We start from the raw sequence: 21,329 nt of genomic DNA, 5'->3' as shown, positions 1-21,329 counted from the left end.
AATTGCCTTGGCGTTCCGCACCTGAGCAAAAGTGGGCTTTTATTGCAGAAGAGCAATTAGGCATTGGTTTTTTTATTTTTTATTTTGCTCATTGTCAGAGATTTCACAACTACAAACATTTGTGACTGTGGAAAGTGATTATGAGTCACTCGAGACAACAGTGAAATTAACAAATGAACAAATGCATAAATATTCGCATACTTAAAACAAGAGTCGGTTAAGGTGCAGAGTTTTTAACCCTAGCACAACTAGCAAAAATTCAGCTTGAAAAGTTTAAAACTATCAAAAGATATTCACTCTATTTTAATCCATGCAGCAAATCTGCACACATTTTCCATATCACAAAAACAGATGTTTTTTATTCTCTATATGTAAATCAGCAAATCATAAAATTAATTAACTTCAATGCGACCTATTATGAAATTTTCCATTGCTGTTTATTAAAATATACATAGTTCTCAGCTCAAAGTCGCACTGCATTTGTGAAAAGCGCACAAAAACTATTATTTTTCTGAAATAATTTCTAAATATAAAAAAAAATATATAAATTGGAAAAGGTCTATTTTTCTCCATTTTCGAAATTTATTTCTTAATAATGAATAGATTTATAACAAATATAAGCAAAGATTTGAAAGCTTTGCATTGAATTTAGATATTAAAGAGTATTTCCAGTGTTTCGGGGATTTTTAAGGACTAATTGCACGCTTGTTCAGTCAAAGTTATGACTAAAGTCTTAAATGAACGCTTGTTCAAAAATCTTTTTAGCTAATTGTGTAATTTTGAACGATTTTGCATAATTCATTGTATAGTTAAGATAATCGCTAGTTTTTAGTATATTCCTTCTCACAGTCACAATCACAATTGCAAACTTCTTATATCATAAATTTCTACGATGTCGTCTTATATTTCCGAGCTCTGTGAACTATTTAATTATTAACGGCTACTGTGCGGAAGTGATGACGTCGATTTTGCAATCATTGGCCAATTGTTTACGTTCATTTGCATAACCAGCAAACACGCATACGCAAAAGCACCAACACACACACATACGCTTGGTCGCAAACAAAAGACTTAGCCAACGAACTTGTTTACATTTTTTCGCAAGCATCACGAAAAGAAAACAGAAGAGAAAAAAAAAAACTAACCGAATTGAAATGAAAGAAAATAAAACGTTATCAAATCACAGATTGAACATCAAGCTCGAACGATGTCAAAACAGCATCTCATTATAGACATGCGCGATTGCACGTGTCACCCGTCTGCCATCCCCTGGCGTCCGTGTTGCCATCGTCTGCGCTAACTGTTTTGGTTTTGGTAATCTGGCTAATATGCTGCGATTATGCGATGCGGTTGAAGTTTTTCAAGTTCAATGCCGCCAATGGCGGAAAAGCACAACTTTGCATCGCGTCGCAATCTTCAACTTTTCTCGTTTTTCACTTCTTGTTGTTTCTGTTTATTTGTTAGTTGTCTGTCTGTAGTTCAGTTACTGTAAAATGCAATTTCGTTATTTGGTTTGGTTTGAATGTCATTTGCCGAACCGCCCAGCTCTGCTCCGTCTGCCGTTTGAGTGTCAGCTTTAATTGCTCACAATGTCCGCTTGACCAGCTGCTGTGGTTTTTCCAGTCTATGCAACAACATGTTGTCGTGGGCAATTTAAACAGTGAAAACAATTCGCACACACACACACACACACACTAGTGGGAGGGGCAGGTAGGTGATAGAGGGGGTGGGGTGCGGTTTATTAAACTACAGCTGTCACTATAGTTGAAGTTGGTCTGAACCACTTTTTTCTTTATTTCTTATAGTTTCCTAATCCTTTGGCAAGCAAATGCTTTGTTTGTCTGAATTTTATTTTTATTTTTTATTGGTTTTTTCTTGGTCACAAACACTAAAAAAAAAATGTTGATTGCACTTTAATTACCCGCAATACAAATAATAAATAATTTTATGTTTGATTTTTATTTCTGTTTGGTCAACAGTCTGTTGAAGTTTCTCGAATGCAGCCGCTTTGCGATTTGGTAGATTGCGCGGTTGGCTTGTAACTGAACCATCAACCAAATACGAAAATCTACCCACAAACTATCAAACCAAAAAACAACCGTTAAAAAGCGAACGCAAGCCAAAAAAAAAAAACAACAAAATCAAAAAATAAGGCAAATACAAAAATCTTCATAGAAAACATGAAACCAAACAGTAACCGTTAAAAGACGCGCGTCTACAGTGCAACATGTTAATTTATGCAACGCCCTTGGGACAGACCTCATTTGTGATTTGGGCCAGCGCCGGCATCATCTTCAGCTTGGGCTCTCTGTGTGACTGCCAGCCAACTTTAGCCATCCTCATGTGATGCAATCGCTTTTTTTTCTTTGGCTTATTTTCGGGCTTTTCGCATTCATTGTTGAAACGAGCGATGCTTTACATCATATATATATATATTTATAAATGTGTGTGTGTGTGTGTGGATCCAAAGAGTTCCCTTATTCATCTCCTCTAGCCAACTACGGCTATATGGCTATAGCTCCAATTCCCTGACGAGTTGCTGTCGATTGTTTGAGCCTAGGTTATTGTGGCATTGTTTTTGTTATGGATGCTGTTGTTGTGGTTGTTGTTGTTGTTGTGGTGGTTGTTGTTGTTGCTGTTGCTTTCTTATGCAATTTACACAATTGTTAGAAACGCTGATCGCATCGAGTTATAGAGTTGGTTCGGTGTGTCAATTATGATTTGACAGCTTTTAATTATGACTGGGTTTACTTTACAGCTTATTATTCATGACATTTGCTGGCCATATTCGGCAAGCACACACACACATACACAATGAGTATCGTTTGTTTGCGTTTGGGTTCGCTCTTTAGTGGGTCACTCAGCGTTGCCATAAAGCCAGCTAACATCTAACATCCAACTGCAAGTCTTGACACTTTCTCACCTGAGTCACGCTCGTTGCGCCCGCCGTATCGCAAAACAAAAACGCTCGGCTAATTAGCTAGGCTAAGCGGCAGTTGTTGGCCAGCTTGGTTTATTAGTTGGCTACCGGCGTCAAGTCCCATTCACATTTCCGGCGCCAGTTGTTAAGCAGCAGAATGTCTGTTGATAGCTATAGCGTGTGCAGACTACATGCTATCGATAACATATTTGATACCATCTCTTCTTCGCCAGAGAGGTAGCCGTCACAAGCCTTAAGCAACAGCTGAATAAACTTCGGCTTAAATAACCCAAGTTGGATGCCATCGATAATATCAACTTTTGATTTTCTACAACACTAGATATTGATGGTTAATATAAGAAATCTAACTGATTTTTGTTGTTGATATCAATTTAGCGATGGACTCAAAGAACATGTTATCGATAACATCAAGTTTATATTCCATTGTGTAATATGGGCTGCAGATAAAGTTGTTGATTATTTGCCAAAAAACACACACAACAAATAAAAAATATATCTGAATTCTGCTATTATTATTAACCTGACAATACTAAACAAAGTTAGCTTTAGAAGCAAAGTTGATGTTATCGAAACCATCAAATTTATACCCCTTATTTCTGCGTTTATATATATTCGTACCATGAAATATTATCTTGATATTATCGATAATATGTACTATAGACATATATGAACACAGCAATATCTGATCTAGATTCTGTTGACCATATTCTAAATCACTCAGCAAATATACGTTTTTGCTGCTGTATTTCCATTTTAGCGATAGGATATGCTTTATGCTCTTTTCCTGCAGTTTCCGGCCAGCAGGCAAGCAGCCCAGCCACCTACTAATCGGTAACATTAAGTCCATAACTAGTGTGTTGTCTTTAGCATTTTCCCCTGTTGTCCACATTAGCTGATCTTGGACTGACTTGGAAATTGACGTGTGTGACGAGTTGTAGACGCATTTTCTTTTGTCAGTCGACATACATACATATGTGTATATGTGTGTTTATATACGTCGATGTACGTATGTATATCCGTCAAGTTGGCTCTGAACTTGATTTTAGTATGCCCATTCCAATCAATCAAATGGCGCCCGATCAGGGTTTCTGTCGCTATCTTTGCGGCTATCCAGCAAAGTGCCAGTTTATTGGCGCTTACTTTCCTTTGGTCAGGTTTTCCGCCTAATCGCTTTAGGCAGCAGTAGCAGGCAGCTGCCGCATGGATCCGCTGTTTATAGCATCGACGTGCACAAATTGATAATAATTTGTGAGCTCTGGCAGGTGTGAGGCGGCCATGCCGAAAAACGTAGAAAGTGTAAACGTGCTCCAAAAGGGTAAGTGATCGTGTGTGTTTCTGTGTGTGTGTGTGTGTGTGTGTGTGTGTGGGGCGTGTTGGCCTGGTGATAAACCAAAAGAGCAAACACACAATTACATAAGAACTTGCAGGCGCATTGCAATGTGCCATCGAAATTTGTATGGGAACTTAAATTGAACGATTACATAAGCGAATTGCAAGCGTTGCGCGCTTTCCAAAAAGTGAAAATTGGGACAAGTAAATCAAGAGCTAGACCTCTATCTGTGTGTGTGTGTGTTGGTTGTATTTTCTTAGTACAAGACATTTTGTCAACTTGCCTCCGCTTGTTGTCGCTGTTTTTGTTGTTGTACTGCAATTGCCGTTGCAGTTGCAGTTGCAGTTGTTGCTGCTGCAGCTGTCCGTTTGCTGCGAGCGTTGCCTCGTGTGCAGTTTACCTTACCACAAACGCAACCGCTAGCCACTTTCCTTTGTTTCACACATTTTGTAAATATTACTCTACACTTCGTTTTCTTTGCTTGCAATGTTTCATAAAACCAAAATATATATATATATATATATATATATCACAAAAAAAAAAAAATATAAAGGTTTTGCTCGCTTGGGTTTTTTCTTTAACATGCGGTAATTTTCCTTTTCTTGTTGTATATGTGTATAGTGATTATTATATCCAAAGTAATTTGTTTTTTATATAATTGTTGCACTCGTCACGACGTTGGCGACGTTGGCAGCGGGTGCTGACTGTACGATACGCACGCCACGGGCTTCTCTTGTTCAATGAGCAAATCGCATGAGCGCAGTCGCCACTCAAGCCCCAAAAAGCTCTCCACGCGTCGCAAAAGGCCCAAGTCCAAATCCAAGTCACGCCAAAAAAAAAAAAAAAAAACAAAAGAGATAACAAGAAGAAGAAAAATAAAAATAAGCAACAACAACAACAGCAACAGCAGTAGAAAAAAAGCTGCCTTATGACCATTGCGGCTGCACTTTCGTTTTCATTCGTCTTCGCCTTTTCTGCTTCGGCCTCCCCTCGCTTGCTACGCCTTCCTCTATAAGCTGGTTTTTTCTTCTTCTTCCGTTGCTGCTCTTATTTTTGTTTTCGACAGCCAAAGAAAGCTTTCGCTGAAAGCTTTCTTGTAGCTCTGGTGGCTTGACACTGATCGTGAACGATTTACAAGTTTGCACCATCCATCTTATTATCGATTTTGTGTTTGCGACTTAAGATCACTTGATGATTTTGTTACACATTGCAGACAATGTACACACTCTTTTCTCTCTGTGTGTGTGTGTGTGTGTTTTTTTTTACCTATGCCTTGTTAATCACGGCGGAAACACGGATGCTTTTGCACAGATACATGTGCATTGATTAAGGTTTTTTCGACTACTTTGTTACTTTATTCTACTATATGATAATTCAATATTAATGATCATAATGTAGACACTTAAAGAATTTTATAGTGCCACTAATTGCAACAATAACAACAACCATGTTAAGCCATTTGTGAAGCTATAAGAAAAAGCAAGTTGAAAAACTGATTTAATAAATGATAATCTTACCACTTAACGCTCACTTACAGAATTAACTAATTACTTGTTATCTGTACATCAAGTCTACATTTTTTCCCCACGCTCCGTTTTGAGGCAGAAAAAGCTCCATTTTTAACTGTGGGCTCCACTTTTATGGAGGGTGCAATGTCTTCTTTCTGTTAAACGTTGAACGACCCCAAGAAGAAACCCACACGATACTTGTGCATGGTAAATCCACTTTGTACCGCTATAAACATTTACTACTCTATCTGTCAACTCCGCATCTGGCATCTTTATTCATTCAATCATTAAGTCATTCAAGTGGCTTGAAACGTTTTTTATTTGGCTTTTGTGTTTTGTGAACTCGACACGCAAATTCGCAAATATCGTGGACTGGATTGTATGGGTTGTGGTGGGGTGTGGTGGGGTGGGTTTGTGGGTTGCACCTTCACACAGAGGGCTTTTGCAGAGCAACGACACAAAATACACAAGACACACTCACACACACACACACGCACACTTAATAAATTAGCCAGTTAAGTGAAGTCAAATAAATTTTCTACGCATGGCATTCACATATTACTTATCTCTTGGCCGCTTCCGACAATTCCCGTTCGGCTGGAGTTTGCCACAGGCCACTGTGAAATGGTATCGAAACAGCTGCTTCAGGTTGACATTGAAGCCACATTGGGTTTTTTGTTTTTGGTGTTAGCAACTTTCTTTTGGCTGCATTTTGGGCGGTCATTGCGCTGGCCAAAAACTCAGCGAGGCAAACAGTTAGGGTTTGTATACATATTTATGCGTTGCACTTGAGAGCGTTTCTAGCAACTGTAAATCACCTCGCCGCCCTCTCGGCTCCCCACCCCATATCAGCTACACCTTGCAGCAGCTTGCAATTGAATTTATGGTCGTTTTCCGCGACCCAAGCCACAGATCCGACTTAACGCCGGAGTCGGCAATTGGACTCAGTGTAGCAATTATCATAAAATAAAATTGAATAAATAAATAATAATAATAATAAAAATAAATGAGTCAGAACGTCATTAGATTTCGACTGCGCAATACTCTGTTCATCGATTACAATAGCCCGATTTGCAGATATTTTATTTTACTGTTAGATGGAACTTTTAAGAGAACTTTTCCTATTGTCTTCTTTTTTTACACTCTTCTAATTATGACGTGAAGTTTGCAATATATTGAACTGGACATCACTGTCCACCTCAACTTGAAAGAAAATCTATTGAGTCTTGAAACACATTCATATTCATGTCGGAGATCGGACAACTGTATCACATAGCTGATATAGAAATAAGTTTTAAGTTATTGGATTGAGCGTATTCAAACATGTCATATCTACTGATTAAATATAACACCAAAAATTGAAGTTTGGAAACGCAAATGATTTTGCGCAATTTCGAGTATACCTGAATGAAATTTAAATGTTGGCGAGTGTATTTGATTATCAGTATCCATTCTGATTTTGTATACTTTTGAGATAGTGCTTTAACTTGAGAGTTACAATTATATAGGGATTTTTCAGATCTGGTATGTATGACAAAGTTGATGGTGCAAAACTTCCTTGCCTCGAAAATGGCCCAAACCTTATGTACCCATTGAATAGAGTATAGGATAAAACTCACTTGAGCTGTACAATTATAATTCAATTTGCTAAAAAAAAAAAATCATTGGTCAAGCCTGGACTAGACGATACCGCCTTTACGATAAATGCATTATTCAATACACATATTATTGTTTCGACTATATGCATCGTTAATTTTTTTTTATTTTTATATCTTTGTAACAGCCTAACGGGTCGGCCCCGTCTCTAAATTATCTCGGGCTAATAGCAATAATCTTTGAAAATGAAAATAGTCTTGTAATTGTAATTGCAATTGTAATCGTAATTGTTTTTGAATTCCATTTAACGGTTCCTTGGCGCTTCTAATTGCAAAACGCATTAAGCTGTCTTTATGTATTTAATGAATTTAATGTATTTTTTTTTTTTGTTAACGAATTTACACCCATTGTGTGTACAATGAGGAAAACTCTATGGATTACGATGTATTTTATGCCATATAGATTGCATAACATCTAAACTGGGAATTACTTCCAAATGCATTCGGAAGTGTGGCCCAGCAAGCAGTCTTTCTAGTTTCCGCTTTTGCACAATCAAAAGTAATATTTGCTCTTCCCAAAACGCTAGTTTAACCAAAAAGGTATAAGTCGGACCAAATGATTGAACCTCCTTAATTTAATATCCCAGTGGCAAAATGGTGGCAATGATCAATGCAAATAAATCGTTTTTTTTTTACGATTTGGCAACATTAACACATTTTATGTGTACCTTAATTTGGCTTCGTCTCACCTTTATTTTGCCATAAATTTGAACAAAGCGATTTGTCTTTATCGACTAGTTATATACATTAAAATGGGTATGAAGACAATAAATTGGGAATTAAAAATAATATTCCAAATAAAATATATTAATTTATAAGGATGGCGACATTGTTGCTTAATTAAAATCAGAAGTCTCTTAAAATATCTTGCATTCAATTTGTTTGTCACATTTCATTGTTGAAAGTCCATATTGTGAACTCATTCAGTTCATATATGTATCTATATATTTTTAAATAAGTACTGCTTATGTATGATGACAAAGACAAATCGAATGTGCAGTAGAATTTCATTAGCTGCTCAAGTGAATATATTGAGTTTTTTAAGGTATATAGAAACCAAAAAAATAAAATACTCCTACGTCAATAGTTAGCAATAAAACCATAACATCAGACTCTGACGCTGACGAAGATACACTAATATTTATGCAACAAAATTAAATGTCGATTATCCGCAAGAATCAGGATCAGATCCCCTTGGGATATATAATATTTAAAACATACATTTAATTGAGAGATTCCCCGCTTTGTTGTATAATAATAGAAATGTTCAAGTGTTTTAATAAAATTAAATTAAGCTTTACAAATTTGTATATTTTACCAAAGCTAAATGCAACTTTCAAATTTCTTCATTGCAGGTAAGGTTTAAAGCCGAGCTCAACTTTTCGAGTAGCAATGCCACTAAAAGCTCTAAATAAGTCTGCTCCAACGGTTCCAACTTCAAAGCTTAATACATGTGGTTTGAGAAATCGCTCAAAAGCGTAGGTTTGACAAGCACTGTTACAAAATCAAATTATACGCATGTATTATTAATTTTTTTGTATTTATTCGTTAAATTTCGTATCCAACTTACGGGCTAATTGAGGTACTCCAAGTGTACGCGACGATGATAAAAAACAAGTGGTATATGAGTATATATGTTATCAGACAAAATATTAAAAAAAAAACGTTATACATAAGTAATATACATATTATAAATATATGTAAGAAACAAAAAAACATATTACCATAAATGACTCGATATTTACAAAAAGCGCTTAACTGACTAAGGACAACGCACAGAAATAGGAGCAGCAAAGCGAACTTAAGCTTAATAAATTAAGTGTGCGATGTACAAGCATGCGTTGAGAATTAACTATCTAAAAACTACCCGACTAACGTGTATAATCCAATAACACAAGCTCAAAGTGGCGACTAAACTTACGATTCATCTGAGCAGAGAAACAACATAAACTATTAAGCATTGAGTAATTTATCGATAAAAGATTGATAAATATTAAAGAAACTCAAGGCCTTCATCACGACAAACTAAGCTTTGGGAAACTTTAATCGAGCTCAATTGCAGTGATTGACTATACCTATGATAGAATAAAAAACTTCTTTTGGTTGTTCAAATTTGCTGAGTAAAGCGTTTAGAATAGAGCAACTATTGGAAAAATAATGCAAATCTAAAGTTTTTATCGACTATGAAAGAAAAAAAGGGATAAAATATGCGTAGAAATATTAAAGCTTTTATAGATTGACTAAGTTAATGAAATCAAAAAAAATAAAATAAAAATATAAATTATAATTAAGTAAACTGTAAGCTTTAGGAAATCGATAAAAAGCAAATGTTTTAACTCGATTTACTAGAGCCTAATTGTATTGACTGAGTACAGTTGAGCTTAGTTAAAGTTCAAAGCGCTTGCTCCAAGATTTATCTAAAGTCGAAATGCCACTTTAAGCAATTATTATTGAGGGGCCAGTTTAATAGTTGACCCCTTTCCTCTCCCCTACCCGCTACGAGCTTGGTAATGGCCATTGATGCACTGTCTCTGCGAGCGTCTGATTGTTGGCACTCAGCGATCGTTTTGTGCGCCACTTGTGACCCGCCTGCGTCTGGGCGACGGGCGTGAGCCACAGCTCCTTGATGAGATCGGCCCCCTTCTCGGCGATCATGACGACGGGCGCGTGAATATTGCCATTAGTGATTGCCGGCATGATGCTCGCATCGATGACACGCAACCCGGGCACACCATACACCCTCAGCTGTGGATCGACCACGGCCCAGGGATCGCTGGGCGGACCCATTTTGGCCGTTCCGCTCATATGGTAAATGGTCATCGTGTACTGCCTAATGAAACAGTTCCAATAGTCGTCCGTAAACAGTTTCAGATGTTTGCAATTGGGCAGCGGTTTGCTCCAGAAGCGTGCACCAAAACGCTTCATTGCCTGCGTCTCACCAACGGCAACTGCCGCCTTGACGCCCTCGCGCAACACATTCACATCGTCCGGATGCGTGAGGTAGTTGTGGTAGAGCAACGGGTAGCGTAACGGGTTTTTCGATGCCAGCTTAATATAGCCGCGACTCTTGGGTCGGAGCATCATCGGGAAGACGCCAAAGACATCGCGATTGCTGACCTCGCTAAAGACCTCCTTGTAGAACTCATCGGTCAGACCGTGGGCAGTCTTCACCTGTGACCCGCCATCGGACATCACCGAGGCGGAGGTCATCATGAAGTTCATGTCAGGCCAATCGTCACTGGCATTCGCATATTTGGTATTGATAAATGCCACCGCCTCCAGTCCAATGCTGGACGTCAGTGGCCCATCCTCGGTAATTGCATAGCGCAGTGCCGTATTCACATTCACCATGCGCTTCATCACAATCGAAATGGGATAGTCAATGAGAAAGGCAATCCCACCCACGGCTATGTGATCCTGCAGATTTTGGCCGACGCCCGGCAGATGCTGCACCAGCGGTATGCCCACCCTACCGAGCTCCTCGCCATGCCCAATCCCTGATAGCATCATCAGATGCGGTGTGCCAATGGCACCGGCAGCCAATATCACCTCCCGCGTCGCATAGACATTCTGGAGCCGACCGTCCCGGATGAACTGCACCCCAGTGGCGCGTTTCGTCTTCGGATCTGTCAGCACTTTCGTCACGTGCGAGAAGAGCGCAATATGCAGATTGGAACGCAGTCTCGCCGGCCGTAAAAATGATTTAGCCGTGGAGCTGCGCGACCCACGTCGCATGTTGAACTGGTAGAAACCGAAGCCTGTTTGCTGTGCCCCATTCACGTCCACAATATCGTAGCCCATTTCCTCGCCGGCCTGCAGAAAGGCCGGTCCAATGGGAGTGTTGTACGGCGAATCCTGCACTGTCCAGAGGCCACCTTAAAAAGGAAACAAAATGTGATTGGATAAGTGATCCACAAGCTGGGAGTTAGGTGAAATTGCTTATATTGTGCAACAAGAAGCTTAAATCTCTTTTGACTTAAAGCTGAGCACAGTTATTTTATTATTAATTAATAAATTGCAAACAACATATTCAATTTGAGAGTTTCACAACAAAAAAAAAAAAGATTTTAAATTCTAGAATTAAGGAGTTTGCTGAGCTTTTGCTTACCTGTGCCGTGGTATCGTTTGTTGCGAGCTAGGTAGGGATTGCGCTGATCCTCCGACTTGCGGAAATAGGGCAATATCTCCTCGTAGGACCAGCCGGGATTGCCGAAATCTGCCCACTGATCAAAGTCACGCCGATTGCCGCGTATGTAAAGCATCGTGTTGAGCACGGAGCTGCCGCCGATGACCTTGCCACGTGTCCAGCAGCAGCGTTTATCCTTCATCGCCTGGCAGGCAGTCGACTGAGGCTGTGTGCTGAACCGATGACAGACACATTGAGTGAGAGAGAGAAAGATAGAAAGGGAGAAAGAGAGAGAGAGGGAAAGAAAGATGTGGTGAAAACGCAATCAATTAGGGAATGTGTTGGCAGTGCTTTCATCATTAATCAACAGGTAAACACAGTACGACAATAAAGTCGCATTAGCTGCAGGTAACCAAACCACGCCCACTCCAATATGTCAAAAGCCCCTCGGCAGCGGCAGTCGCTTTGAAGCGGCAGTCGCCATTGACCAAACCAATTGAGGCAAAACAAATACAAAAAATATATAATATTGAACAGAAGCCGGCAACAAAAACGCAAACGGTCAACAATTGTTGGCCACTGGGCAACTTTATTACAGTATCGTCAACAAACCACAACAACAATTGTTGCTGATGGCAATTTCATTAGGGGAAAAAAACCGCAATTGTTGCGACTTCGATTGAAAGTCAGCATTCAAGCTGTACATTATCTGCAACATTATTTGGCTTTTAGCACGATTGCCTGGTGGCACGAATGGCTTATGATTCAAAGTACTCGTTATGAGCATCTACAGATAGTTACACGCTACAAGGAATACCCTGCTTTGAAATATACTACAACTATAACTATAAGTACAGATCTAACTAACAAAATTTGTTTTTAGTTTAGAGGTCAAGCCAATCAATATATCAGATATCCATTCCATCAACAAGCAGATTTTAGAAATAATCTTTAAATATATGAAAATAATTCATAAAATGAGAAAGACAACCCTAGGATATTAGCTCTGTATCGATAATAAATAAAATTTATTGCTTTTTACCAGAAAGCAAAGACCCACTCCCTTGCACATTCCATTACCATCAACTGCTCGAATATTTGGCCGGAGCTCTAATGTTGATCCCAATGCTTGACTGTAAGTTGTTTACAAAACGCCTACCACTTTCTACTTTGTCCTCTCTTTGCGCAAATTAGTTTCATTTGTTATCCCGTTATGCATTAAACATACAGGAAACCGCGGGCAGCAAAACACGAACAGCAAACTTAATGTCAGCAAATGAAAATAACAAAACAACCAACAATCAACAAAAACAATCAACAATGAGCTATGCAAGTACTGCACAACTGCAGCACACCTGAAAAAATGACAAAACAATTAAAAGAGCAATGGTCTACATAGTGTGATAACTGCCAAATACCCTGTAATCATACCTAAACGGAAGTAGATCATTATATAAGCATAATGAGTTCATATTCACAAAATTTACCAACCACAAATTATAGTCTCTGGATTGATCAGCACTCACAGCAACAGCTGCTTAGGGATCTTTAAGAAGAACATGTAATATATATGATATACATAGTCGATCATACACGTTTGACAGCTTTGCACATATGTACAGAGTATGGAAAAGAGGAAACAATATGTCAGTTGCGGAAAACCTGGTCAATTCAAAACGACACAACACGACGTGTAATGCCAGAGGCAGATTAAGATTGTTGATATTCAATTTAGAGTGTAAAACTGAAGACTAAAAGTTTCATATTTAAATATGTTTTTCCTTTTGTTGTTGCTTTATATATATATATATCTTTTGTAGTATTGTTGTGTTTTTGTTACTGTCTCATGTTCATCAGCTGCTGATAATATGTGTTTATTTATTATGCATTTATTTGATATGATTATGTGCGCTTCTCCACGCCTTTGGGCTTCAAATCACCTCAGTTGGGGGCTGATTAATATGCTGGCATTTATTTGGCTGGCGCCACCTGCCATTTGCTCTTATACCACTGTGTCGCATTGCTTGGCGTGGTGCGTGCTGTTGGCTATGCGCTTTGAGTCAATAAATCATTCAAGTCATTGAGCCACATCGCAGTGTCAGATAGTTAGAGTCTGTCATAAAATATCGAACTTTCCCTCTGCTCTGCTCTTCCCAACGCAATTTTTTCGGTTCAAAATGACGCAATTTGTGTCTGTTTGTGTGTGTTTGTTTATTTTATTAGCCATTTAACATTTAGCGCACATAAACGTTACCAATTATTGTTAGCTGTTTTTTGTGGCCCTCTTTGAGAGCAATTATGTTGAACATTACACATTTTTGGGCGGTCGCTTCGTATATTTTGAATTTTTTTGTTTTTATGTTTTGTTTTTGCTTTCGTTTGCATTCCAATACCTGAGTTGAGCCTGCTAAGCACAAGCATTTAAATCGTCAACTATATTTGCATGCCAACAAAAATTCTCTGATATATCAAATATTGACCTTATTTTTTTTTACATAAAGAGTGCTGCTTGAATCTACCTTATAGAAACAAAAAAAAGAAAATCAATAATATTAGTTCTTAATTGATACTGAAATAGGCTTATGAAATATGTTAGGGAACGACCCGAAATAAAGCTTAGTTAAAAGTTGGCTTAAAGTTGTTTTGTTTTTTAGTCGAACCTTTTCGTTAATGAACATTTTAATCAAATTATAGAAAGCAAGCCATTGAATATTCTTAACGAATGCATATATAAATGAGCTCCATAATTCATTAGAAACCTGTTTATGTTCAAAATGTTTCTTATCGCATCTCAATTAGTTTTAAAATGACTTAAGCAATTAACCTTTTTAATTAACCTCTCATGGAGCTTAAACGGAGGTTTGTAAAAAATAATGTAAATTGATTTAGTGAATTCAGTTAGCGTGACGTTGCCAAAGCAATTTACAGTGTAGGCAGAATGCAAATAAATTTCACATTTGCACAAAGCTGTCATCATTTATTTATTTTGTTGTAGTTAAGCTCTACTTTTGCCCCATTATGGCAAATTCAAACGGTAATTCAATTATCACCAGTGAAAAGCCAAAAGCAGCAAGCGAATATAATTGGCAAAAACATCAATATATATTTGTGTATATGTAACTAACTGAAGTCAAGGTTCCAATTTGCAACATTATGCAGTTCATGATTTTTTATTTATCTTCTTTTTTTTTGCGCTGCCAGATGTGGTTAATAGCATTAGCAAGTTCGTGTCCTAAGTCTTTCGATTTGTAACGGACCACAAGAAGGAAAATTGTGAAATTGGTTTTGTTTTTGTTTTTTTTTGTAAGCTTTTTTCACCAATTTTGATGACGCAGTTCACGTATCAGTGACAAGCGCGTGCGTGTGAGTGTGTGACAGTGTATGTGTGTGTTGGTGCAACGCTTGGCTTTTATCTCTATGAGCGTTTCATTTGTAAGGCAGCTCAGTGAAGCCTGTCACGCTCTCGTAGTCAATGAAACGCTCTACTCATACCCTGTACAAAGGGTATGCGAATTTGCTTAAATGTAATGTTATATATTAATTCTTTATCATCTCTTAATGTGGCCATGAGCAAATCAGCCACTCATCTTTGAAGCTGTCGTTGTGCAACTTGCAGAGAACTGCTTCAATAACTTGTGTTTCTCTCGTTTCTACACTTTCTACACAGAAAAAACTCGCTGAATTTTAGACAATCGCCCTGAAAACTAGCAAATATTTCTTGTTTTTAGAAATAATTTTCAGATATATGAATAAAATGTTCTTTTCTATTTTTCCTTAAGAAATAGAAAGATTTCTATTCTACTTTTCGGTGATAAATCTTTATAAATAATATAAAATAACTCTAAGATGTCGAAGAATTATTTTGCTTTGGTCTGCAAGTGTATCTTATATTCGGTTAAGCACATATTTGTTGTAGCTGGTTTGCGTTTCATGTATTTTTGATTGGCAATTGTGCTCATTGCAGGCAATCCGCTTACTTTAGCTTTCTGCGGCTACTGCTGCTGCTGCTACTGCTGCTGCTGCTGCTGCTGCAGTTGCTGCTGCTTACCCGATGTGGCCTGGTGTTGTGTTTCATTTCATTTCATTTCAAGCCATTCCCAGCGCCGACAAGCCTGTAACCGATTAACCCACTTAATGCCACACGATCCGGTTTTGATCATTTGGCATTCGCCGTCGCATTCAGATTGAGAAATGGCTGTAGGCAGTAGGATATGCCGGTACGGACCAGATCTCCCTTGTCTTCTGCCCGTCCGCCTAAGACTTGCAATCGAAACGTTTAACTTATTTAAGTGCGAAACGTATTTAGGGAAACTTATGGCAAACATCGAAAAGCAGACGCTTTAAGGTGTTTGCTGTGAGAAGAGGCGCTAACCAACGCTGACATTTATGACTGAGTGCTGAGGGTTGTTACACACCTTGCATCAGCCAGACACAACAACAAGAGCAACAACAGCAACATTAACAGATGAGATCTTTGACTGAGTGACCTGTGATGGACCAGCAGGTGGAAGCGACACTCTAACTTTGCAACAACTTGATAGGTGTGTTCCTAATCTGTGCATGTGTGTTGCTGTTGCCTAATAACTCATAATCCAAACAAATGTTAAAAGGCACAGCTGTGGCATTTAAATGACACAATTTGTATTGCACACAGCTGTCTAACACAAAATTGTAAACAATTAACAGATTTTATTATAGGTAAATCATGTTGTTAATATCAGTTAGCCTTGGTTAAAGAGAGTTAGTTAAAGAATATTCCTTGTATTGCTCTTACTTGTTGAGTTTACTAGCATGTACTTGCCAAAATTGCAACGTTGCCACTTGCCAGTGCAGATCTGGCAGCACCGAAACACGTTTGATATCTATGATCTGTCAGTAATTTAGATTTGTCTATCCGGTTTACAGTTTTATAACCTGAACCAATTAAAATGGGTAAAAAGAGAATAATGGTTTTTGTGAAAATATGTATAAAAACAGGCAGAAGGAAGCATATCCGACTCCATAAAGTATATACATTCTTGAATAAAGAATTTGTATATGAATTTGATTTAATTTCCCACCGTTTCGTGAATATCGATAAGAATCGATTTCCGATAGCATGATAATCGAACCGAGCACAAATATGTGTGTGTATCCTGAAATACCTTCCCTGAAAAATGTAATGCTGTTGCCAACATATTTAGTAATTTGATCAGTTCGAAATTATATTATTTATTTATTTTTCTTCTTCTAGTTAGCAAATCCATCTAATTAATCTATAACTTCCAAATATTTGTTAAAATCAAAGCAAATGAAAGGCTGCCAAATATTGAAAACTTGAAAGCCAAAAGTGACTTGATTTTCAACACATGCAAATCATTGAAGTGCAACAGAGAATGTTGCAAGCAGAGTATTTCAGTTTCGCTTAAGAGCCAGCACACAATTCAACGAATCTCGTTGATTGCGTCACAGACAACAACAACAACTACCTAATATCCAAAGACAAAGACAGATATATATATGTATATATAAACGATGCTGGACAGGGATTAAGTTTGGCGCCCATGGGCGACAGGGCTCTTTGGCCTTAGCCGAGCCGAACTGAGCCAACTCAACTGGCAACTGGTTGTTGTTGTTTTTGACTGCCCCTCGCCGTCTGCCACTGCCACACGATTGTGATGCAATGGCGCAGAAAACAGGCGTTGATTGCTACACACTCTATTCAATAAAGTTCCATAAGTGTGTGTGTGTGTGTGTTTATTTCGTATGCATTTTGCCGGGAGGCAGCAGGCAACCGGCAACTGGCAACAAGCTGCATTCACTTGCATAGAAAAGACGAAGCGAACCAAAGTGGAAATGGAAATGGAATTTTGTGGCATGTATTAGTTTGTGGTCGCATGCTAATGCCGATGGCATTCTGACTGGCCAAATAAATAAACCATATGAAACATGAAAAAAAGTGAAATTTTGATGGCCGCTATGGCTTGGGCTTGGCCCTACGGAAACAGTTAAATAGATTACGCTGACAGTTAAATAGATTGTGCTGAAAAGCCTTAAAAAATATTTAAGAAGTAGAAGAAAAAAGTCAACTCATGAATAATAAACAATCAACTGGCTGGCAACAGGTGATCAAGAGTTAAAGAGCTACAAAATCTGAGATAAAAAAAAAAAAACTGTTCCTAACGGTAGAGTGTTCTAATTCCAATTGGGCTTCCAAGAGAGGCAGACTGAGAGAGAGAGAGAGTGGGAAAGTGGGAGAGAGACTGAGAAAGAAATGATTTAATTTAATTGCAAAGTCGCTATTTTCTTTTTGGCTCTCCGTTCTACAAACCACACACAAGTAATTCAAGTTGCAAGTCACGTAGGTAGCGCTAGAAGACACTCAAGTGGCTTTCAGAGACCAAATAAGTAAGAAGGCATTCTCAACTGGCACATACCATCTAAAGGTTGTCAATCTCAAAATCTAACGCCCCAGAACTTATTTAGTCAGTGTAAACGATGCATTCCAAAATTTGTAAAAGTTACAATTGTTAATTTTTCGTTGCACAATGCGTTTATTGTACAAATCAATTTCATTTGCTTAGTGTTCATTACAAATGCATTATTCAATTGTTTATTGCAGCAATTTAAAACTGTCTATACGCTAAGTGTTGCCCCACAAGATCCATTCGCCTATGGCATTTGTGTGTGAAAAGCGTTCGCAAATAGCCAAACAAAATTTGACAGCTTACTGCTAACTGAAAGATCAAGAGGCTGTCGCCCAACAGCGCCAGATGCACTAGAAACTAAACGTGTTTATCATGTTTCAACCACAGACTCAATTTGCCAAACAACGAGTGCAAAGAGGTTCCATTGACTACAGTTTTAACTGCCCAAACTTAATGTCAATCAAAGTTATTTATTGAGCCAAGTGCAGCTAAAAAATCATCAACCTGATTTAGAAATTCAATAAAATTCAATGAAAATTCCATAACGTTTCCAACATAAACCAAATATGCCCTATAAACATCGATTAAGAACAGCTTTTTTAATCATTTTTTAATATACCAAAAACGTGGTGTTTTCCAATTTTTGTAATTTCTGTTTTTTTTTTTAATTGAAGAAGTCCATGCTGCAAACATATTCAATGAATAATATTTACTGTATCCACACTGTATCCACCTTAAATGTACTTTACTTTGGCACACACCCAATAAACTAATAAACACCCGTAGGCATTGGGCCATTTGCATATCACAGTCAACACAGCCAAGCGATTATGCCACATGCAAGTGGAAGTGGCAACTCATTCAAGTGACGCACCAACAAACCACAGACCAGACTCGCTGCTACTTGGGGCGTGTTTAGTTTGACTTGACCGAAAGGTGGCAAACTGAATGACTGAATGACAATTGTGTACTTAGCTAGTGGTCGTCGACAACTATTATAACTATTATTACTATATCGTTTCGTTTTTGTATTTTTTATTTGTATTTTGAGTTTTTGTTGCTTGGCTGTCCTTGTCTTTACAAAGTGTGTCAGTGTGAAGGCCTCGTTTACAAACAGAGATAGATAGATAGATAGAGAGAGAGAGAGAGAGAGAGAGAGAGATATTGCCTTGCCTCGACTCGACTCACCGATACTTCCAGTCCATTTTGGATTTGTGCAAATAGAGCGAGAGCAGCGGCACATCCGATATTTCTGTCTCATGTCCGCCGGCCTCCAGCAGCAGTATCTTCCAGTGCGGCACCTCCGATAGCCGCGAGGCCAGCACCGTTCCCGCCGAGCCACCGCCAATGATGATAAAATCGTAGGCCAAATCCACCTGCTTCACATTGAACGGTCGATTCTCCGGATCGAATAGATCGTAATTGTAGTACGCAATTGCAGCGATTAGAAATGGTAGAATTGTCAGCTTGCCAACGCCGATAACGGCGGTTGTCAGCTTGATGGCAGCCGCGATGCCCAGACCCAATTTGGAGGCGCCCACAGCAGCAATGCCCGCTGCGGCAGCTGCCTTGGAGGCGGCGCTGGCCTTGAACAGCAGCCCACCCACCGAAACGGCGGCGGCGCCCAAAGCAGGCACAACAACCATACTTAATATATAAATATATAATAACAAATATATATATTTATATATATATATATATATATATATATATAGATCTCGCTGCGATCCTTAAGGCACTGCTTCAACTTTGAACACTTCCCTCACGTCTCTCTCCTTTGCATCCGTCACTCACTCAGCACTTAGCACATTTTTGTCGTTTTCTTTTCTTTTTTCCAAGAACTCGCCTTAAACACTTTCATTCACATACATCAATCGCGATCACGTCTACAATTATTGTGGTCGTTGTTGTTGTTGTTGTGGTTGTGGTTGTGCACTTTATTGCTGTTGTTATTGAGCACTTTCATTTGGACGCCCAATGCAAACACAACGGCGGAAAAAAAAGTGTTGTAAAAAAAATCAACTAAAGTGCGAGGCGCGTCGAGTCTTTGCGTAAAATTCCTCGTCGCGCTTGGAGCAAATTCAAAAAAAAAAAAAGAGTTGATAAATTGAAAAAGGCAACCGACTCGTTTGGCAGCCGCTGCGTTTCTGAGCCACAAAAGCAGCTCGTGTACGACGTTTTGTCTGCTTCGCGTTGCTTGATTGTTGCAAGCTTGGGGAAGCGGTTGCGCATGCGCACGCCGAGGAGCTCTCTGCTTCTATGTGTGTGTGTGTGTGTAAATATATTTGTGTGTGTTGGTTCGTGCACACTCTCACACAGTAGAGCTGAGCGCGTGACACGAAGAAAGAAAGTTATTTGATCATTTTGGGCTGTATTCACAGCGTTTCCCGATCAATTTTCGTTCGCTTTTTACTGGCAGCAAATATGTGTACTTTTATGCACTCCTCTTTGTGTCAGATTCTTAATTAATTTACTGGCAGCATACGAATTTAAAGCTGCGTTTAAGATTATTAACGGTAATAATAGAAATAGCCTTTCCAGCAGTTTGTGTCGCCCATTCCATCATCTCATGTCCATCTCCATCTTACTCTTGTGTTTGCTGAAGGTTCAAATCAAGGACAAGTCTTTAATAGTTTATAGAAGCATAATTAATATTGATCCGAAAGCGTAATACGAGAAACTCCAAAACCTTCAAGACGATCCGCTGAGTATTTAGAAACATATTGGGGGTTATGTGATCGTCTTACATACTGTCCAGATCCTTGGCTACCATATATAGCCATCAATCAATTAATTATTTGTAAGGATGCGAGTAGATGTATCAAAGAGTAAAATGATTCAAGGAATCGAAGGAATCTGCAGGATGAATAATATTATTGCCCGTCAATTTAATGTTTGAACATTCGTACGTATTGAATCTAGACTAGAAGTACTCGATATATAAGAAAAATTTATATTTGCTTACGATATTCGGATCGTAGTATTGATAACATATTTGGACACGCGCTCATCTCTAACACCACCACACCAATAAGCGCAAATGGAGAGCGCGCTCCAGATTGTTTGCTCCTTTTCGGCTGCTGTTTGTCGGCAGGTGTTGCGAAACGGTTGAATATTCGCGCTCGCGCTCGCACTCGCACTTGTACTCGATTGCGTGGTGAGCGCATAACCGATTGGCAACCGTTTGGCGCTCCTGCCTCGATGCTCGCCACACTTTTGAGAGATGTCCACAGTTTACCTGTCTGTCGGCATTTTGTCGTTTTCGGATGTTGGACACTTGTTGTTGTTGTTGTTGTTGTTAAGCTTTTCACTTTACTTCAGTTATCTTAGCTCTCTTTTTATTTCACTTAATCAAACGACCT

General features: G+C 38.7%; 2 protein-coding genes across 5 annotated transcripts in view; one reads left to right on the top strand and one right to left on the bottom strand.

Moving 5' to 3' along the window:
• Positions 1–21,329, top strand: part of LOC6565258 (flotillin-2) — a 92,938-nt gene that overhangs the window by 39,477 nt on the left and 32,132 nt on the right. The gene's annotated exons all lie outside the window — the stretch shown is intronic.
• On the bottom strand, positions 9,810–19,613 carry LOC6565252 (glucose dehydrogenase [FAD, quinone]). The gene is made up of 3 exons (XM_001991589.2): positions 19,156–19,613; positions 11,543–11,793; positions 9,810–11,309 (listed from the first exon to the last, which is right to left on the bottom strand). Exons 1-3 carry the CDS (start codon positions 19,611–19,613, stop codon positions 9,931–9,933), a joined length of 2,088 nt encoding a protein of 695 aa, XP_001991625.1. The 3' UTR covers positions 9,810–9,930.

This window comes from Drosophila grimshawi, unplaced genomic scaffold, assembly GCF_018153295.1.
Source record: "Drosophila grimshawi isolate 15287-2541.00 unplaced genomic scaffold, ASM1815329v1 contig_848, whole genome shotgun sequence".
Classification (NCBI taxonomy): Eukaryota; Metazoa; Arthropoda; class Insecta; order Diptera; family Drosophilidae; genus Drosophila; species Drosophila grimshawi.
The sequence above is the reverse complement of the archived record's forward strand: the minus strand, read 5'-3'. Positions and strand labels throughout refer to the sequence as shown.